This window comes from Galeopterus variegatus, unplaced genomic scaffold (assembly GCF_000696425.1).
Source record: "Galeopterus variegatus unplaced genomic scaffold, G_variegatus-3.0.2 Scaffold706, whole genome shotgun sequence".
NCBI classification, from domain to species: Eukaryota; Metazoa; Chordata; class Mammalia; order Dermoptera; family Cynocephalidae; genus Galeopterus; species Galeopterus variegatus.
Genome location: NW_007726817.1, coordinates 439,934 through 458,812, shown reverse-complemented (window position 1 = coordinate 458,812; position 18,879 = coordinate 439,934). Strand labels below are relative to the sequence as shown.

Here is an 18,879-nt window from a genome sequence, read left to right as displayed (position 1 = left end):
GTCCCCAGGATTTGTAGGGGCATCCTCTCCTCCCACCTTCCTGCTCCCCGGGACTGGATACTCTGCCCAATCAGATCCTGGGGTCAGTGAGTCCCACCCCTCCCAGAGTCCTAACCCATTACCTAATTTAGCCAAGGGCCCTTGCAGAGAAATTTAAGCCTCTGAGCAGATGGCAGGCCTTGGCGTCCTAGATTCTTGTGAGGAGGGCCCGCCCTGCTCCACTACCTTAGAGAGCCCCCCTCAGGAGGTGCACTTGTTCCAGGATGGGTAAGGACAATCCAAATAGTAAAAAGTGAAGCAGCATGGCGGAACAAGAATAGCACAAGCCTTGAAGCCCAAAACCTAAGATCCAACTCCTGCTTCTGCAGACTGTGTGACCTTGGGCAGGTGGCAGTGCCACTCTGAACCTAGTTTCCTCCTCGGTAAGATGCACATAGTCATACCTCCCTCACAGAGACACCATGGTAAACGGGAGCCCAGGTGTAAGTCACCTAGTGACCTGGCTTGTGCCAGATAGAAAGTGTTAGTGCTTGGCAAGTGGAATGTCCTGTCTTTGAACCATGGTAAAAGGCAGGGAACAGAAGGAGGGAAAGTGATAGCTAGGCCATAGTTTATTGAATCTCTACAAAGTGCCACACACTGTGCTAAGCATTTTAACCACATGATCTCATCTAGTACTCATCATATGAGGTAGCAACTATTATTATCCCCATTTGACTAGAGAGCTTTGTAATCATAAACATCTATAGTAATGTTGGCAATTCTTCTTACTAATCCTGACTGGGGAGAAGCTGTGACAGTCAGTCCTAAGGGAACCCGGCCAGAAAAAGTGTGGGAGGAGTCAAGGAGAAGCCGTATGCATTTGCAGGAAAAATAACCATTGAAAGTAAAGATTCTTCTCTCAAATTTACCTTCTCCACGGAAATGGTGTTTGGAATTCACTTTTGCGGGGGAAGGGGTGCGGCAAGAGAAGGTTCTTTAAGTAATAAAGAGGCAGTTGGCCCCTTCCTGGGGCTCAGTGAAAAAATTTGGAGGAACTCAGCTGGTCATATGGAGAGTAAAGGGGTAGGCAGATCAAGTCTGAAGGGAGCCCACCCTGAGAATCCACAGGGTCCAGGATGGGTGTTGGGGAGTAGGCAAGGCTCATGGACAGTGGCTAAGTCAACAGAAGGAGCACTGAGACAACCGAGAGCAAGGTCTGGGGCCAGGAAAGTGGGGCTGGACACCAAGGAAGGCAGATGGACAGTGGCAGCTGGGCTGCCCCCTTCCCCTATAAATAGACATTCCAAGGAAAGCTCAACAGAGCCAGGCCAGGCTAAATGAGGCCAGGCAGAGGGCCAAGGGGTGATACCTAGGGGACTCTAATTTGGATACAAACACTGGAACCATTTGGTCCCTTTGGAACAGAGTGTGTGGAACCCTCAGCAATCACTTGTTTATTAATTTGTCCTTTTGTTTATTCAGGGAACTAGATAGGGTCCAAACTTCTAGGGTGGCCAAACAAGGTCCCACCAGCCCCTGTAATCTCACTCCCCCACCACTCTGCACCTTGTGTGTTGCTCCGCTCTGGTCAGACTTAAATAAAGATGCTTCTCAACTTATGATGGGGTTACATCCTGATATTCTCATTGTAAGTTTAAAATATCTAGAAGTTGGGGCCACCCCATGGCTCACTCGGGAGAGTGTGGTGCTGATAACACCAAGGCCATGGGTTCGGATCGCATATAGGGATGGCTGGTTAGCTCACTGGATGAGCGTGGTGCTGACAACACCAAGTCAAGGGTTATGATCCCCTTACTGGTCATCTTTAAAAAAAAAAAATCCATAAGTTGAAAATGCATTTAATATATCTAACATACTGAACACCATAGCTTAGCCTAACCTACCTTAAACATGCTGTGAACACTTACATTAGCCTACAGTTGGGTAAAATCATCTAACACAGAGCATATTCTATAATAAAGTGTTAATATCTCACATAGTTCATTGAACACAGTGCACCATAAAGTATAGTATCAGTTATTTATCCTTGTGATCACATGGCTGACTTGCAGCCACAGCTGGCTGCCGTGGCCCAGAAGCACAAAAGAATATCATACCATATATCACTAGCCCAGGAAAAGACCAAAACTCAAAATTCAAAGAACAGTTTCTACTAAATGAATATGACTTTCCCACCATTATAAAGTCAAAAAATCATAAGTCAAACTATTGTAAGTCAGGGGCCATCTGTACTTAAATGCTGCCCCAAACGCCATCCTTTATAAACCTCCAGGCCTTTCCATATGCTATTTTTTTCTGCCAGAAACTCCCATCTGCCCTCTCTTCACTTGCCTACTTTCCTTGCCCCTGGAAGTGATCTCTCCTCCCCTACACCCAGTCCAGGGGCGCCCAAGGTGGTCTCCAAGTAATCTCCTCAATCATAGCCTTGAGCATGCCTTATGATTACAACCTGTTCTGAGTTCCACGGGCCAGAAACTGTTCCCTGTTCACCATAGAATTTCCCAGCACCCAGAACGTGGCAGGTGTTCAATTAAATATATTTGGGGCTGCCGGTTAGCTCATTTGGATAGAGCATGTTTATAACACCAAGGTCAAGTATTTGGATCCCCATATCGGCCAGCTGCCAATCAATCAATCAATCAATACATACATACCTACATACTATATTACATGTAAGAATAACTGAACCGAATGGCATTTAGTTCAACATAAAGAGGAACTTCCTAACAGTCACTATTGACAATAACGGGAAGAGGCGGTTTCAGGAGTTAGTGAGCTCTGTGTCACTAAGTACACACAAACAGGAGATAGATGACCATCTCTTAGGTGGCTGTAGGAAAATATCCATACAGAGGCTAAGAGTGGTGGAGAATACAAGACATCAATAGATCTCCTAGTTCCGATGCTGTTTGTATGGCCCAGAATAAGCCCCTTCCCCTTGCTGAGCCTCAGACTACTCATCTGTAAAACAGAAATGATAGACCAGATTTCTAGAGGATCCTTCTGCCCTGACAACCTGTCGTTTTATAAACACCAGCTTTGTACCCAGACTTGTGAAGCATATATCAAAGGACAAGTTAATATTCAGCCAATGGTAGGTGAGTGAGTGTTGAATGAATTAATGAAGTGTGTCTTTTTTGCCCTGATACCCTGCCTGTAAGCCAAATGAGCGTAGTCAGATCTTTGAAATTACACAGACTTGGGCTTAAGTCCTAGCTCCCTTATTTCCCAGATGTGGATCTTAGAGAAGTCAATTTGCCTCTGTTAGTTAGTTAGTTAGTTAATGTATGTATGTATGTATGTATGTATGTATGTATTTAGCTAGCTAGCTAGCAGCTGGCCAGTACCCAGTAAGGGGATCCAAACTCATGACCTTGGTGTTGTAAGGCTTGCCTCAGTTTCTTCATCTTGAAAATGGACCATTACTGTCCAGTAACAGCCTCCTCCTCCAGATGTAGTGAGGGTAAGATGTGACAGCACCTAAACTGCCTAGAACAGGGTGTAGGACACAGTGGCACCCCCCAAAAATGAAAGTCTGACCTGTCTACTCATATGGAGGGCAGGGAGGGTGTTTTTTCATTCAAAGGTATTTCCCCCCACCCCTCTCTCCTGGGCCAGAGATAGGGTAAAAGCTACTGTCAGAGAGATTTTATTTATTTTATTGTATAACTAGCAAAATCTGCCCAGCTAGGGATTGATATCTAGGCCTTCTAACAAGAACCGACAATAAATTCTTCCTGACCTGCTGCTGCCCTGGGGATAAGATAAAACACTGAGCTCCAGAGGAGCTTATGAGACTGGATTACCAGGCCTGCTGCGTGGGAAAAGAACAGTATACAGAACTCAGGTGACCTGGGCTCCAAGACCCATACTCAGAAATCTTTGGGCAAGTAACTCAGCCTGTCTGGGTCTCAGTTTCCCCTTTTGCCTACTTCCCATATGTGAGGCTCAAATGAGGTTGTGAAAGGCTGTTAACATTGTAGGAACAATAGTCATTAGGTCACCAATCGTTTCTCTAGCCCCAGCTCTATGCCAGGCGCTGGACTAGGATTCTTACAACAGCTACAAAATTAATATTAGTATTATCGTCCCTGTTCAACATATGAGAAAACGTAGGCTCAGTGAGGTCAGATTTCAACCCAGATCACGCATCTTCTCTAGGCCTCAGTTTTCTCACTGGAGAAACGGGCTCCCTAATGTCGTATTACTATTTCATAAAGTTAAACAGCGCTGAGTGGAAGTTGGAGGAAATAGATTGGGGCTGACCTGGGTCTCCGGGACTGGTGGGAGGATTGAAGGAGGGTGCGCACCTGGCCCGGATTGGGGACGATTCCGAAGCAGGCCCAGGGCTCCCTCAGGCCGACCCAAGATTCCCAACTCCCTCCCGCAGCGACAGACCCGGGCTTTGGTGGCTCCGGCAGGCGGGCGGGGCGGGGGGCGGGGCGGTGGCAGGAAGCAGCCGGAGCGGCGCTCGCAGCGGCCTGGGTCCGGCGGAGCCCAGCCGGCCTGGGTGAGCCGCTGCGGGGCTGCACGGGACCCCCGGGGAGCGGCGCGCCCCTGAGCGCACCCCGGGAAGCAGGAGGTAGAGGCGCGCGAGGGGGCGAAAGAGACTTGCGGAGGGTCCCAGGCCCTTCCCGGGAAGAACGCGGCCCTACGCTGCGTGGGTCGGGGGAAGCGACGAGGGCTGGGTCCTGGGGCTCGCGGGACCCCCTGCAGGACAGGGGCGGGCCCAGGCCAGAGGGGGAGGGGCGCGGCGGAGGCCCCGCCCCTGCTCCTCCTGCGCGGTCTGGGGGTCCTCCTCCTGCCCCTGCCCAGGACCCAGAGTCGCGCACTCCCCCCAGGGTGCCATGGCCTCGCGGCTCCTGCATCGGCTGCGGCACGCCCTGGCCGGCGACGGCCCCGGGGAGGCGGCGGCTGGCCCTGAGGCCGAGCAGTTCCCGGAAAGCTCGGAGCTGGAGGACGACGACGCTGAGGGCCTGTCCTCCCGTCTCAGCGGCACCCTCAGCTTCACCAGCGCCGAGGACGACGAGGACGACGAGGACGAGGACGAGGACGAGGAGGAAGCCGGCCCCGACCCGCTGTCCCCCGGGGACGGGGCGTCGGTGGAAGACGCAGGCGAGTGCGGGAGGACGGAGGCGGGAACCCTGGAGCTCATTAGGCCTCCATCCCAGCCGCGTTCCCGGGAGCATCTCGGGAGCTCTGAGTTGATCCAGCCGAAACTCCGACGTTTCTTTAAGCGCCCTCAGCCATCTTGAGGGGTTGGCAACACCTCTCTGAGCCAAGTTTTCCCTTGTGTCATATGGGAGAAATCACTCCTCTCTCAGAGTTGTTGCGGGCATTAACTATACAGGGCCTGGCACACAAATGGTAATGATGTGCTAGCGATGTTTGGGGGGTAAAGTTACTTAGCACCTACTGTCTACCAGGCATGGTGTGTGGCACCTGGTGCTCTCTGACCCCCCGTTTCCATTTCAGCAAAATGGGGATAAAGGGTACCTCCCGTTGTGATGATGAGTGAGATCTTGGCACATAGTTTATGCCGACCCTGGCCCTAGGTGACTGGTCATGTGCTTATGCAGAACGGAGCCCCCGAGCTGATGGGCAGCGGGGCAGTCAGCTCCTGGCGCGGCAGCTGCAGGATTTCTGGAAGAAATCCCGGAACACCCTGGTGCCCCAGCGGCTGCTCTTTGAGGTGACCAGCGCCAACGTTGTCAAGGACCCGCCCTCCAAGTACGTGGTGAGTGAGGGTCCAGGAATCCCTGGGCCGTGAGTCTAGAAGTCTGGCTAAGAGAGTATACGGAAAACTCCAACTTCTTGGGGGCGTCTGGCTGTGTGGTGATAAATGGCTGCCCCATTTTACAGATGGAGGAATGGAGGCATGAAAGGGGATGAAACTTGAGCAAGTCCTCAGGCAAAGGGTTAGAGACTTGCCTCCTCTACTGGTTTTGAGACTAAGACAACTAGTTGTGTGCTACCTTCCCTGCAACCCAAGGTTTTTGCAAATTGTAGCATGATGCAAGATACAGAGGGAAGGATGTTATCTGGGTCAGACTTGAAACCCAACTTACATAGGCTAGTGATTAAGGAAATGGTCTTTGGATCCAGACCAACCTTGACTGACATCCCACTTATTACCAGTTGTTTGACCTTGGGTGAGTTGTGTAATCTTGATGACCCTCAGTTTCCTCATCTGAGCAATGGAGATAATACAGAGGATTGTAGCAGGAGTTAAATAAGACTGTGCAAAAAGCCCTTACCATTGTGCCTGGTATTATGAAGTGCTCAATAAAATGGTAGCTATATTATTATTATTTAACTGTGGATTGAAAATGTCTGGCATCTAGGGCCTGCTGTGGCCTCCTTGGATCTCAGGTGAATCAAGTCACAGGCACCCACCCTGTATGAAATAATCTTGTCCTAGGTGCTAGACTTAGAGGGTTGGTGGGGGTTGTTGTGAAGAGCAGTGTGAGGGAGAGCCTTGGAGTCCATTTTCCTTGCAGTGTAGAGGAGAGACTGACATGGAGAATGGGGTCTGTCAAGTCCTGCTCCCAGCCAGGCCTGAAACCCAGCTGAACCAACTGGTCCTGGCAGTGGCAGCTCCCTGCCTCTCACTCCCTGCCTCTCACTCCCTCCTCTTCACCACCCTCCTCCACCTCTGACTCAGCTGGATGGGGGCCTGGAGCCCTATTCCACATCTGGGCCTCTCCACTCCTCTCTGTTGCTATTAGAGAACAAGGGCCACACCCATGTAGTGACTGCTCCAATTTGAGCAGGGGTTGACTCTCATGGTCAAATCTTAAGTGGCAAAGGTCCCAGATCTCTGGGGTGGACAAGGGATCATGTGCAGGAAGGGGATACCAAGGAGTAGCTCAGAGGCAGGCAGGAATGGGAGTGACTCTGGATACCTGGATGGGAAGGGAATGACAAGATAGAGCAAGATGACCAAATATGCCCTGGACCATGTCTGGAGAAGCAAGTCACCTCTGTACAATGAGGATCCTAAGTTCCCATATTACTCCTTCTGGGGGTGAAAAGCACAGGCTTTGGAACCAGATTAAACTGGGTTTGAATCTCAGCTGAGCCATTTCTAGGCAAGTCTTTGAGCCCTTTGCCCTCTTTGAGCCTGCCTTCTCAGCTGTTAAACAGAGATAAGGATACCTTCTTTGCAGTGCTCTTGTGATGATTAGATGAAATCATACATGTGAAAGTGCTTGGTACAGCATATGGCACAGTGTAAGTGCTCAGTTAATGGAACTACTATCATTATTATCTGTCTCAGTGGGACATAACAAGGATATGATGTGATAATGGATATAAAATGGTTTTTTACCTAAAAATAAAAATAAAAGCTAGATGAACAATAAGGGGGTTTTATAGATTAGTGCTTCCTTAAGTGTGTCCTGCAGAAAATTGGTTCCCTGGAATGTTGATAACTGTTCCAAAAAATAAATAAAAGATTTTGCAGGCAGTATGTTTGGGGAATGCAGAGTCAAATGACAGTAAAATAGGCTTCTTTATTGTTAAACTTTTTAATCCTTAGTACTAGTGTACACTGTGCACCTTTAAGAGAAAAATAGAAAGGCAAATCTAATTGACCAGGAGTGGCTAGAATATTGGCAATTCCACAGAATGAATTCAAGAGAAAAATCTGGGTTTGGTGTTAGTATGCCTTTAACATCTAATGCTTGCTAACTCCCCTTTTAAACCTCTTGCTCAGCATTATTATAGATTAATCCATATTAAGGTTCTCAGACCTGGGGGGAGTTTAATGGTCATCTCGTTTAATGTTTCTCACACCTCAGTCATTCCAGTACCACCTTTACGATTCTTGTCTTACCTAAAATGCCATTTGTATCATTCTTTGCTTAACATTTTTATTTAAATGAACCTATTTTTTGTCCGTAAATGAGTTTACTTTATAGCACTACTGTATGTGGAAAGCCTCACTTGCCATAAAGAGAAGCTAACCATAAAAACAAAAGTAGTGAAAGTGAAACATGTCATTAAAGCCTGCCTAAATGCTGTTGCCTGAAGAAGGCCCTGACCTGAGATTTGCTTGCTGGCTCTTTTCTAAATATGGAGATAAGTGTTAGAGAAGTGCTTTTTTTTTAAAAAAGATGACCGGTAAGGGGATCTTAACCCTTGACTTGGTGTTGTCAGCACCACGCTCAGCCAGTGAGCGAACCGGCCATCCCTATATGGGATCCGAACCCGGGGCCTTGGTGTTATCAGCACCGCACTCTACTTAATTATTTTTTAATTTTTCTGACTACAAATTGAGAAACTCACTGTTTGGTTTAAAAAAGATGACCGGTAAGGGGATCTTAACCCTTGACTTGGTGTTGTCAGCACCACGCTCAGCCAGTGAGCGAACCGGCCATCCCTATATGGGATCCGAACCCGGGGCCTTGGTGTTATCAGCACCGCACTCTACCGAGTGAGCCACAGGCCAGCCCCAGAGAAGTGCTTTTTTAAACCAAACAGTGAGTTTCTCAATTTGTAGTCAGAAAAATTAAAAAATAATTAAAGAGAGAATCACCTGCTGTCTCTGATGCAGTGGTATTTACTCTAGTGCATACCACCTAGAAACGTCAGGTACCAAAGCTTGTACACATCCCATACTTGAGTAAACACTGACCTGACCCAGTGCTTCAGTCACTAGAGATGGAAGTGGACACACAGGAGAACTGCCTTGTCTGAAGTCACAAAGGGAGGGAGTAGCTGACCTGGGGTTTGAACTTGAGTCCTAATCCAGTGTACTTCTCACACTTATTGCTGTTGGGGCTGTCTGAAGCCCTGTCCTCCAGAGTTGGTTTGGAATAGTCTGGTCAGGAATGTAGGGGCTGTGTGTCCAGAGTGGAACACAGCTCCAAGCTGGTCCTAAAGGTTGGCTCAGAGGCCTGAGAGATTGGCCTCAGTTTCAGCTCACCCCCAGTCTTCCAGAAGGGCTATCAGAAGAACTAACTGCCCTATGGAAATGGAGTACTCCCCAGAAGGGGCAAAAGGGGCAGCAGCCCCAGACACTGAAGCTCATCTCTGTCTTTTTTTCCCTGTGCTGCCTTGGGCCTGGGCCATTTCAGACAAGCCTCAGGTAAGATGGGATTGGGCTTCCAGGCCGCTACCCCAGCAACTCCCATCCTCCTGGGCCCAGTCCCAAGGGTGAAGGGAAGAGGTGGGGGAGCAGAGCTGGAGTGTGGGGGCTGGGGAAGGAAGAGGCCCATGGACAACTGGCACCTGCCCTGACACCCACCCTTCCTGCAGCTCTACACCCTCGCCGTGATGAGCCCAGGGCCTCCGGATCGCCAGCCAGCCCAGATCTCTCGCCGCTACTCGGACTTTGAGCGGCTGCACCGAAACCTGCAGAGGCAGTTCCGGGGCCCCATGGCTGCCATCTCTTTCCCCCGTAAGCGCCTGCGCCGGAATTTTACCGCCGAGACCATTGCCCGCCGTAGCCGGGCCTTTGAGCAATTTTTGGGCCACCTACAGGCAGTGCCTGAATTGCGCCATGCCCCGGACCTGCAGGACTTCTTTGTGCTTCCAGAGCTGCGGCGAGCACAGAGCCTCACCTGTACTGGTCTCTATCGTGAGGCTCTGGCACTGTGGGCCAATGCCTGGCAGCTGCAGGCCCAGCTGGGCACCCCCTCTGGCCCAGACCGCCCCCTGCTGACCCTGGCTGGGCTGGCAGTATGCCACCAGGAACTAGAGGACCCCTGTGAGGCCCGAGCATGCTGTGAGAGGGCCCTGCAGCTGCTGGGGGACAAGAGCCCGCATCCTTTGATGGCACCATTTCTGGAGGCCCATGTCCGGCTCTCCTGGCGCCTGGGCCTGGACAAACGCCAGTCAGAGGCCCAGCTCCAGGCTCTGCAGGAGGCAGGCCTTACCCCCACACCACCCCCCAGTCTCAAAGAATTGCTCATCAAGGAGGTGCTGGACTAAGTCTTGCCCTGACTTAAGGCCACTGTGGGGAGAAGGCTTCCCCAGGATGGGGGGAAGGCCCTGATGAGGATATGGAAAGTAGCTGGGAGGCTGCAGGGGTGCTAGGAGCCCCTAGAAGTTCCATAAGAGAGAATTTTCAGCAGACCAAGGAAACTTGCTGCTTCCGTTGAGCTGTGCTCAGGACAAGCTTTGGCTGGGGTTGCCCTGGGATGGTACAAGGAGGGGTTGTGGCCCAGGTTAGGGTCAAGGTTCCCTTTTCCATGGGCCTCCAAGCTAGCGAGGCAGCCTAGTTGAAGGGCCTGGGACTGCCTCTGGTGTCCTGGGGTTGAGGGATGGAGGGAGGGCCACAGTTCCAGCCCAGGGGAATTAAAAGCCAGCCGTCCCAGTGGTATCAGTCTCTTTATTGGATCTGAGGGGCAGAAGGCCAGCCCTTGACTTTTACTCCTGCCTCAGGAATGTGGTAGAAGGGAAGTTTTTAAAGCCTCAGGCCAAGCTGGTACCTCTGGCTACAGCTTGCTCTCTGAGACCCGGGGCTTCACTCGGATCACGCCCTCCTGGGCACAGGACACAGCCAAGACCCCGTCCTGACGCCACAGCCGCCCATGGACCAGCCCCCGAGAGCTACCTGTGGATGAGGAGAAGGGTGAGAACAGCCTTCTCTCTGCTTCAGCATAGCCAAACACACTTCTTGAAAAGGGTTTGGCAGGGCTGCCTCACAAAAGGGCACACTGAGTGTTATAGCTCCTCCAAATCTCCAGGTGCCCCTTTATGAGCCTATTATGGACAGTCATTGGGGGTAACTCCCCCCACAGGGACTCCACTTGACAGTGTAAAAGCAATTTCACATATCTGCTTGCTTCCTCAAAAAGATCACAGAGGGAGGAACTCTGAGGACAGTCTCCTTTAATAGCTTGGCCAAGCAGACCTGTTGCACCTATGGTCACTTGTGTTAGGAAACCCATCAGTTCCCTTTATCATAAATCAAGCCAGGTCCTCCAGGCTGGTAATTCATGAAAAATACCACCACTACCACCAAGGGGAAGAAGGGGTCAGGGGAAGGAAACTGAAGCCATGAGGGCTGGCCACCCCTCCCTCACCACCTGGAGATTCTTTCTCCTTTGCTGGCCTTGGGCTTGAGTTTAATGTTTATGAAGAGAACTGTTGGTTGCCCTTACACATAGCAGAACTCACTCAGTTCTCAGTAGCCAGATGAAGCAGGCATTTACTGTCCCTTTTTCTGAATGATGACACTAAAGTCCAGAGAGCCTCAGGAACTTGGCCCCAAGGATCAGGCCAAATCTGAACCCAAGTGTCCTAACTTCAGGGTTATTACCTTATATTGTGATGCTGTTGATACTTGAGAGTACCCATTCCCTGAGTACAAAGAGTCCCCTTCAATTCTGTCCAGGTTTGAAACTAGACACTGATGAGTGAGTCTAGGTTTCTCTATCCCCTACAAGGAGTGTCCAAGTAGTGAGGCGCTTAGAGACTGTGCCCTGACCCCCAACCAGATTAATCAGCAGAATCACTTAGGGAGCTTCTTAAAAACACAGTTTCCTAGACCTTATCAAGACCTGTTGAGTCAGAATCTTGGAGGTGGAATCAGAATCTATTTTGCTCCTTCAAGTGGCATTCTGATGCGATAGCAGGTTTGGATACCACTGCTGTAAGGTAACCCTATTTGTTTAGATGGGGAAACTGAAGCTCACAGGGGGAGATAAGGTTTGCTCAAGTTCATAAAGAGAATCTGAAGTGGTTCTGGGATTAGGACTGGGTCTCTGAGATGAAGTGAATCACATTCCCAGCATGTTATATAAAAATTTAGAACTGAGCAGATGTCCTGTCCTTTTTTTTTTTTTTTAAAAAAGATGACCGGTAAGGGGATCTTAACCCTTGACTTGGTGTTGTCAGCACCACGCTCAGCCAGTGAGCGAACCGGCCATCCCTATATGGGATCCGAACCCATGGCCTTGGTGTTATCAGCACCGCACTCTACCGAGTGAGCCACGGGCCGGCCCGATGTCCTGTCCTTGAGCTTCACCCTGTCATTTTGAAGAATGAGGATGCCAAAGCTTGGGGGGACAGAAGAGGAAATGATCTGTGCAGTGCCCCGCAGGAGTCAGGGGAGGCAGCAACACCTGAGAAAGCAGGCTCCCCTCCACCCCAAAGTCAGTGCCCTGGTCCCACATGGTCCCACACTCACCAGCCCAGGGGCTCTCACACTCATAAAGCATCCAGTGGTCAGCTCGGAAGGGGGCGTGGAACCACATGGAGTGATCTAGCGACACCATGAAGCGCACCTTATGTTGCCACTGGTGAGGTAGCAGTGCTGTGCCCAGGAAGGCATAGTCCGAGATATAGGCAGCCACACAGCAGTGCATCTTGATGTCGCCCTCCCCTGCAACAGGTCCCAGCCCCATTAGCCCTGGGTTCCTGGGCTATACAGCTCAGGACCTGCAGGGAGATGAGGAAGAAAGGGACTTCCATGCATGGATGTGCAGACCAGTCATTGTACAAGGGCACCTGGCCCAAGAGATGTGTGTGACAGGGGATAAGGGAGATGGGGGGTGGTGAGGACTGAAATCCAGTCTTTACTCTCCAAGTCTCCCACCCTGGGCCCTGGAAAGAGTGTCTTCTTCCAGTTCGCACAAAGGCTTCTTATGGATAGCTGTGGACCTGGATAAGAACCTCTCAGCAAGGTGTCTTGTCTTCCCCAGAAAGGTCCTATGTTGAGATTATAGTCACCTCCCCATTCTCCCCATGCAAAGGGCTTAGAGAGCCCTGATAAGAAGCTAAGCCAACTTCCCCATCATGCAGATAAGGAACAGGCCCAGAGAGGGGAAATAACATGCTAAGGCCACACAGGGCAAATGAGTGGCAGGCCTAAACACCTGGAGAATGTTTTCCTCCAGTCCATGGGGTCCTCTTACCAATATAGCCCCGGGCTCGCACCCAGAACATCTGTTTGGGCTCCATTCTCTGCATCTGGCTTAGGGTGGGTGGGTTTACCAGCTTGATCTCAATGGGAACCTCCTGGGCAGCAATTCGGTTCATCCCCACTCGGTACTTCTCTTGGAGGTTAGGGTTCCTGGAAGTAAAGGGGAGAGGGATGGGGAGACCAAAGAGAGAGGGAGCCTCTCATCTGCACTGCCTCTTCTGACCCCCTCATTTTCCCACGGGGACTCCTGGCTTATCCCCATAGCTCTCCTGTCCTCGTGGCAGGCAGGATAGTACAGTGTTTGAATGCCTTCTTTGCCACTAATGAGCCATGTGGCCGTGTACAAGTTAGTAATCTCTCAGACTATTTTCCCATCTATAAAATGTAGATAATGATAGTAACCCACTTCATAACAAATACTGGAGAAGACAAGATCATGCATATAAAACAACACATTATAATAAGGCATACCTATCATATGCACTATTCTAAGCAGTGCACATACGTAACTCATTCCTCACAACGCTCTGTGAGACAGGTACTACTATCACCCCTGTTTGACAAACAAACACAGAAAGTAGCTTGCTTAGAAAGTGGAGAAGACAAAATTGAAAAAGAAAAAAAAAGTGGCCAAGGCAGGATTTGGACTCAGGTGGTCTGCTTCCACAGTTCATACTCTTAACCACTTGATCTTTAATTTAAAAAATTTTTTTGCTGTCTGGTACAGGGATCGAACCCTGGACCTTGTGTTACCAGCACCACATTCTAACCAACTGAGCTAACCGGCCTACTTGATTGTTCTAAATCAAGAAACAGGCTGCCTGACTTGGACTGACCCTAAGCAGTAGGGAACATTGTGCCGCCCCCTCCCAGGGGGAGAAGCCCATTTCCAGGGATGCACCTTCAACATGGTAACAACCACCCATAAAGCTCTTCACGGGTACTGCCACTTTCACCCTTATCCTCTACAGTGCTGTCCAGTAGAACCTTCTGTGATGATGGAATGTTTATCTGCACTGTCCACTCTGGTAGCCACTAGGCACACATGACTGTTGAGTGCTTGCAATGTGGCTAATGCAACTGAGGAACAGAACTGTTAATTCTATTTAATTTTAATTGGTTTAATATAGCAACATGTAGCTAGTGGCCACCTTAAACAGCACAGCTCTAAATTCATTCTTTAACAACAATGCCTTCCTTTCATTTCAGCAAACATTTGCTGAATTCCAACCACACACCAGGCCCCTTACTATTCCTTTCTGTTAATAGTGGTATAACTACAATTTACTGAGCAACCAACCACTAAAATGCCTTATATTCCTTGTCTCATTTAATCCTCACACCAGCCTTGTGAGTTAGGAATTATGATTAGCACTATTTTATAACTGAGGGTATATGGGCTCAGACTGGGAAAGCAACTTGCCCAAACTCACACAGCTAGTAGGGACAGAGTCTACATTTGAATCCAGGCTTTTCAGGTTTAGGAGCTGGCCGGTTTGCTCAGTTGGTTAGAGCATAGCCTTGTAGCCTTGTAACATCAAGGTCAAGGGTTTGGATCCCCATACTGGCCAGCTGCCAAACAAACAACAACAAAAAAACAGGCTTTTCAGGTTCCCAAACCCATATCCATCCCATCACATCCTGCTGCCTCCCCAGCATCCAGCACAAGATAAAAGAAGTTCTCTCCTTATGATACAGCTGGGAAGTAGGCAGGGCAGAAATGACCATTCCTATATTTTAGATGAAGAAATGGGCCCTGAGACGTTGGGAAGTTGGGCAGAGTCACACAGCAGGTGAGCACTAGCAGAGGCACAACCCTGGCGGGAATCTATGTGTCTGTCCTATATCTGGACCCAGAGCTCTTTCCCCTGCACCAGCATTTTTCAAACTTTATTAGCTGTGATCCAAATAAGAAATACATTTTACCAGGTGATATTCAAAATATTTCACATGCACTAAGGCAAAGGCAGTGATCAATTAAATGTGGGCCATTCTGCAGCAGGGTCCTAGAATGTCAGGCATTAACTCCTAAGCTGCTGATCATGGGCCTGAAGGAGGAGAGGGGATCACTTAGGGGACAGGGAAGGTGTCTATTTACCAAGTGGCTACAGAAGTATTTCAATATTTTAATAACCAGTAAAGTTAAACAGTACCTGTACTGGCTGAATATAAGCCCTACATTTTATCCCATGACCTAATTCACACACACCTGCTCACACAAACCAAAAATACAACTGAAACTAAAGCTTCACAAAAGGATTCTTACCCTTATTACATACGATATACTCCAATATCTTCTTTCCTAGTCTATATTTTTTAAATGCTAGTCAATATCCACTAACGAATTCCACAGCCCGCTAAACAGGTGGCAATCACAGATTGAAAACACTCCCCTGGAGCCTCCAGGGCTCTCACCTTAAACACTGGTCAATGAAGTCCTCATAGTCAAGCAGCTCTTCCGGTGGGGGCACGGTGGGCATGGAGAACTGGTGCTGCATGGGACTGGGCTGGACCTGCTGGAAGGAGGCCTGGCAGATGAAGATGGGTTTGCCATGTTGCATGGCCTTCACAGAGCGCACCGAGAAGCTCACCCCTGTTCGTGTCTGCTCCACCTGGTACAGCACTGGCACCTTTGGATCCCCTGAAGTGGGCACAAGGGACATGGTGAGCCCCTGACTGAACTATCATTACAATACCCAGAGAGGGGCTGGCTAATTAGCTCAGCTGGTTAGAGCATTGTTCAGAACACCAAGCTCAAGGGTTTGAATCCCTCTACCAGCCAGCCACACACAAAAAAAACCAAAAAACAAAAATAATAACCAGACAGGCACCTCTGCTACTTGCCCTCCATCCTATTTTTGCTCAGTAGCTGACAGAGGCCTGCTAAGGCCCAGGTACTGGGGATACAGAGAGAACATCAGGCCCTGTCATCAGGCTGCTCCCAGCGTAGGTGGAGCTTCTCTCTGTCAACAGCACAGAACAGCAGGGACATTGCCAGATTCCCTGCATTCAAATCCTGGCTCTGAGGGCTGGCCCGTGGCTCACTTGGGAGAGTGTGGTGCTGATAACACCAAGGCCACAGGTTCGGATCCCTATATAGGGACAGCCGGTTAGCTCACCTGGGAGAGCATGGTGCTGACAACACCAAGTCAAGGGTTAAGATCCCCTTACTGGTCATCTTTAAAGAAAAACAAATCTTGGCTCTGCCATTCACCAGCTATGTGACCCTGGGAAAGTCACTTCTCTGAGCAGTATACTCAGTTGCAAAATAGGGATCATCATAGTGCTCATAACTCACAGAATTTTAATCAGAACTAAATCAGTTCATAGTTTTCAAGTATTTATAATAATATCTGTCACATAGTAAGTGCTCTATAAGTGTTTGTTAAATAAAATAAATACCCCCAGCTTTGTCTTCCTTCACCTGTTCCGCGGAACTTGTCATGAGTCCCATACCATTCTTCTAGATCAGGAGTCAGCAAATCAGGCCTGACACCTGTTTTCTTTATTGTTTGTTTTCGTTTTTATTCCTTTTTTTTTTTTTTTTTTTGAGAATAAGCAAAGGCTATCTGTTCAGAACTTGCAATAGCAGGGAGTGAGCCACCATGACTTGCCTTTGGTAGAGACTCAAAGGCAGGTAGAATGGGAAAGCTCTGTAGTGGAGAAAAGGGAGGGCTTCAGGTCTGCCCTGATTGGAGGCTGTTGGCACAGGGAAGCTGTAGGTGGGCTAACTAGAAGTGGGACGTCCTATGTTAGAGGAGCATATTTGGCTTTCTCCAGTTGGTCAAGTTGGAAGCAGGGGCAAAAATTAGGGAAGCTGTCAGTTATTAATCAAGTCCTGGCTGTTTGGGGCCAATTGTTGCAGGTATTACTGTTCGCCTTCCTCGACTGGTTGCCAGAGATAGTGGTCTGACTTTTTACAAGTCTGATTTGTAAATAGTAGGCTGGCATCCTGAGATGGTTGCTGCTAATTTGTGGATCAGAGTTTTTTTCTTTTTTTACCGGTAAGGGGATCACAACCCTCGGCACAGTGTGGTCTGCACCTATATAGGATCTGAACCTGTGGCCTCGGCTCTGCTAGCGCCGCACTCTCCCGAGTGAGCCACAGGGCCAGCCCCAGAATTTTATTTTTATGTAAGGTCTAACCATTGTGTTTGTATATTTGGTCTTTCTCAGGAAAGGCCTGCTGTCAGTCAAGGCCTGCTGTCAGTCAATCTCTTCATCCCTAAAGCAAATGGAAGTCACTTGGTCCTTCTCCCTCTGGTGTCTGTGTTCCAATGCAGAGTAGAAAGCATCAACCCAGGTTTGAGGGCTATCAGCCTTCAATAAACAGGTCAGGGAAGATTTTTAGGTGAATAGAGCTTCCTTGAAATCCTTTACTGTCTCTCTCTGAGTCAGGCTGACCTTGAGAACCCTGACAACCTGAGCCCCGTGAGATGTCTTTGGGATGATTTTCAACTTTCTTTTTTTTTTTTTTTTTTAAAGATGACTGGTAAGGGGATCTTAACCCTTGACTTGGTGTTGTCAGCACCACACTCACCCAGTGAGCTAACCGGCCATCCCTATATGGGATCCGAACCCGTGGCCTTGGTGTTATCAGCACCACACTCTCCCAAGTGAATCACGGGCCGGCCCCGATTTTCAACTTTGTGATGAAAGAAGCAGATCAATAGAAATGTTGCCTCCTCCACCCTGATCCAAACAGGGAGTCAGCCAACCGGGCATCCAGGGTTCATTCAACAGGAAACATCACTGTCTGAAGCCCAGCTGGCTTGCTCTGCTGTCTGTTATTGGGCATTGCCATAAGGAGCACTTTTATTAGAATCCCAGCTCCTCAAGGTCAAAAGGCCTTTAAGCAAAAGCTTACCAATAAGCTACATATGCAGTCTGATTTCAGGGGCTGCGAAGGAAGCCTCCCCTCCCTACCACGAAACTTAGACACAAAAAAACAAAACAAAAAACCAACCATCTAATCCAATCCTTGGGCTACAGCTAAAACGCAAATGCCCCTAGGAGGATCACAGAACTTCCAGTACTGTGATTTATCTTTCAGTGTGAATTAGTTCCAGACCTATTCTTGGAAATTTTTATTGGAACAGAGCAGGTAGGGCCTGGAGCATATTGAAGGAAGAGAGCTAATGGTTGTGGAGTGAGTGCTGGGTGCCAGGCAGCATTAGATACTAGGGTATGTTTTCTCATGGGGATATGTTTTCTTATGGGGATAAGACCCCCTATGTAGAGTAAGTCTCATCCCCATTGTATAAATAAGAAATCTGGGCCGGCCCGGTGGCGCAATGGATAGTGCGCCGCTTGGGAAGCACGGCGGCGCTCCCGCCCGAGGGTTCGGATCCCACATACAGACCGGTTCCCGCTCACTGGCTGAGCGAGGCGCGGGAGCAACACCGAGGGTTGCAATCCCGTTGCCGGTCCCCAGTCCAGTACAGGGGCAACACTGAGGGTTGCGATCCGTTGCTGGACATGGAAAAAGACAAAAAAAGACAAAAAAAAAAAAGGAATCTGATGCCTTAAAATAAGAATTTTTGGAATACAGTCATGCCTATTTCTTTATGTATTGTCTATAGTTGCTTTCACCTGTAAAACCTAAAATATTTACTATCTGGCCCTCTGTAGAATGTTTGCTGATCCCTACACTGGATTTTTCAAGCTCTAAATCTATACCAAGTCACATAACCTCTGTACCACATTCTTTTACCTCCATAGGAAAAAACTGAAAACAAAACAAAAACCCAACTGATTAACATTCTTTCCTGGGCTTTTAGAAAAATTATTGATATGATGGCCACCCACCAGTATCTTTTATTTTAAAATATCATTGAAAAAAATATATATACATTATTGGCTAGCCAGTTAGCTAGCTGGTTCAAGTGCAGCCTTATAACACCAAGGCCACAGGTTCAGATCACCAAACTGGCCAGCTGCAAAAAAAAAAAAAAAAAAAAAAAAAAAAATATATATATATATATATATATATATATATATAT

The 18,879-nt window shown here is 48.8% G+C and overlaps 2 protein-coding genes across 5 annotated transcripts in view; one reads left to right on the top strand and one right to left on the bottom strand.

The window, feature by feature from the left end:
- Positions 1 to 4,805: 4,805 nt before the first annotated feature.
- SNX21 (sorting nexin family member 21) overlaps positions 4,806 to 18,879 on the top strand; it is a 37,216-nt gene continuing 23,142 nt past the window's right edge. Inside the window, exons 1-4 of one of the 3 annotated variants that reach the window (XM_008571596.1) lie at positions 4,806 to 5,118; positions 5,583 to 5,740; positions 9,084 to 9,094; positions 9,265 to 9,737. In XM_008571596.1, the coding sequence (XP_008569818.1) occupies positions 4,851 to 5,118; positions 5,583 to 5,740; positions 9,084 to 9,094; positions 9,265 to 9,283 (456 nt within the window). In that variant the 5' untranslated portion in view covers positions 4,806 to 4,850 and the 3' untranslated portion in view covers positions 9,284 to 9,737. Of the gene's footprint in view, positions 5,119 to 5,582; positions 5,741 to 9,083; positions 9,095 to 9,264; positions 10,329 to 18,879 lie in introns of those variants that run through there. The other 2 variants (XM_008571593.1, XM_008571594.1) reach the window with 2 other exon arrangements.
- The window catches only part of ACOT8 (acyl-CoA thioesterase 8), a 12,796-nt gene continuing 4,236 nt past the window's right edge, over positions 10,320 to 18,879 (bottom strand). For both annotated transcript variants that reach the window (XM_008571597.1, XM_008571598.1), the window contains 4 exons: positions 15,293 to 15,518; positions 12,870 to 13,027; positions 12,143 to 12,337; positions 10,320 to 10,564 (listed from right to left, as the gene is read on the bottom strand). In XM_008571597.1, the coding sequence (XP_008569819.1) occupies positions 10,446 to 10,564; positions 12,143 to 12,337; positions 12,870 to 13,027; positions 15,293 to 15,518 (698 nt within the window). In that variant the 3' untranslated portion in view covers positions 10,320 to 10,445. The remainder of the gene's footprint in view (positions 10,565 to 12,142; positions 12,338 to 12,869; positions 13,028 to 15,292; positions 15,519 to 18,879) is intronic.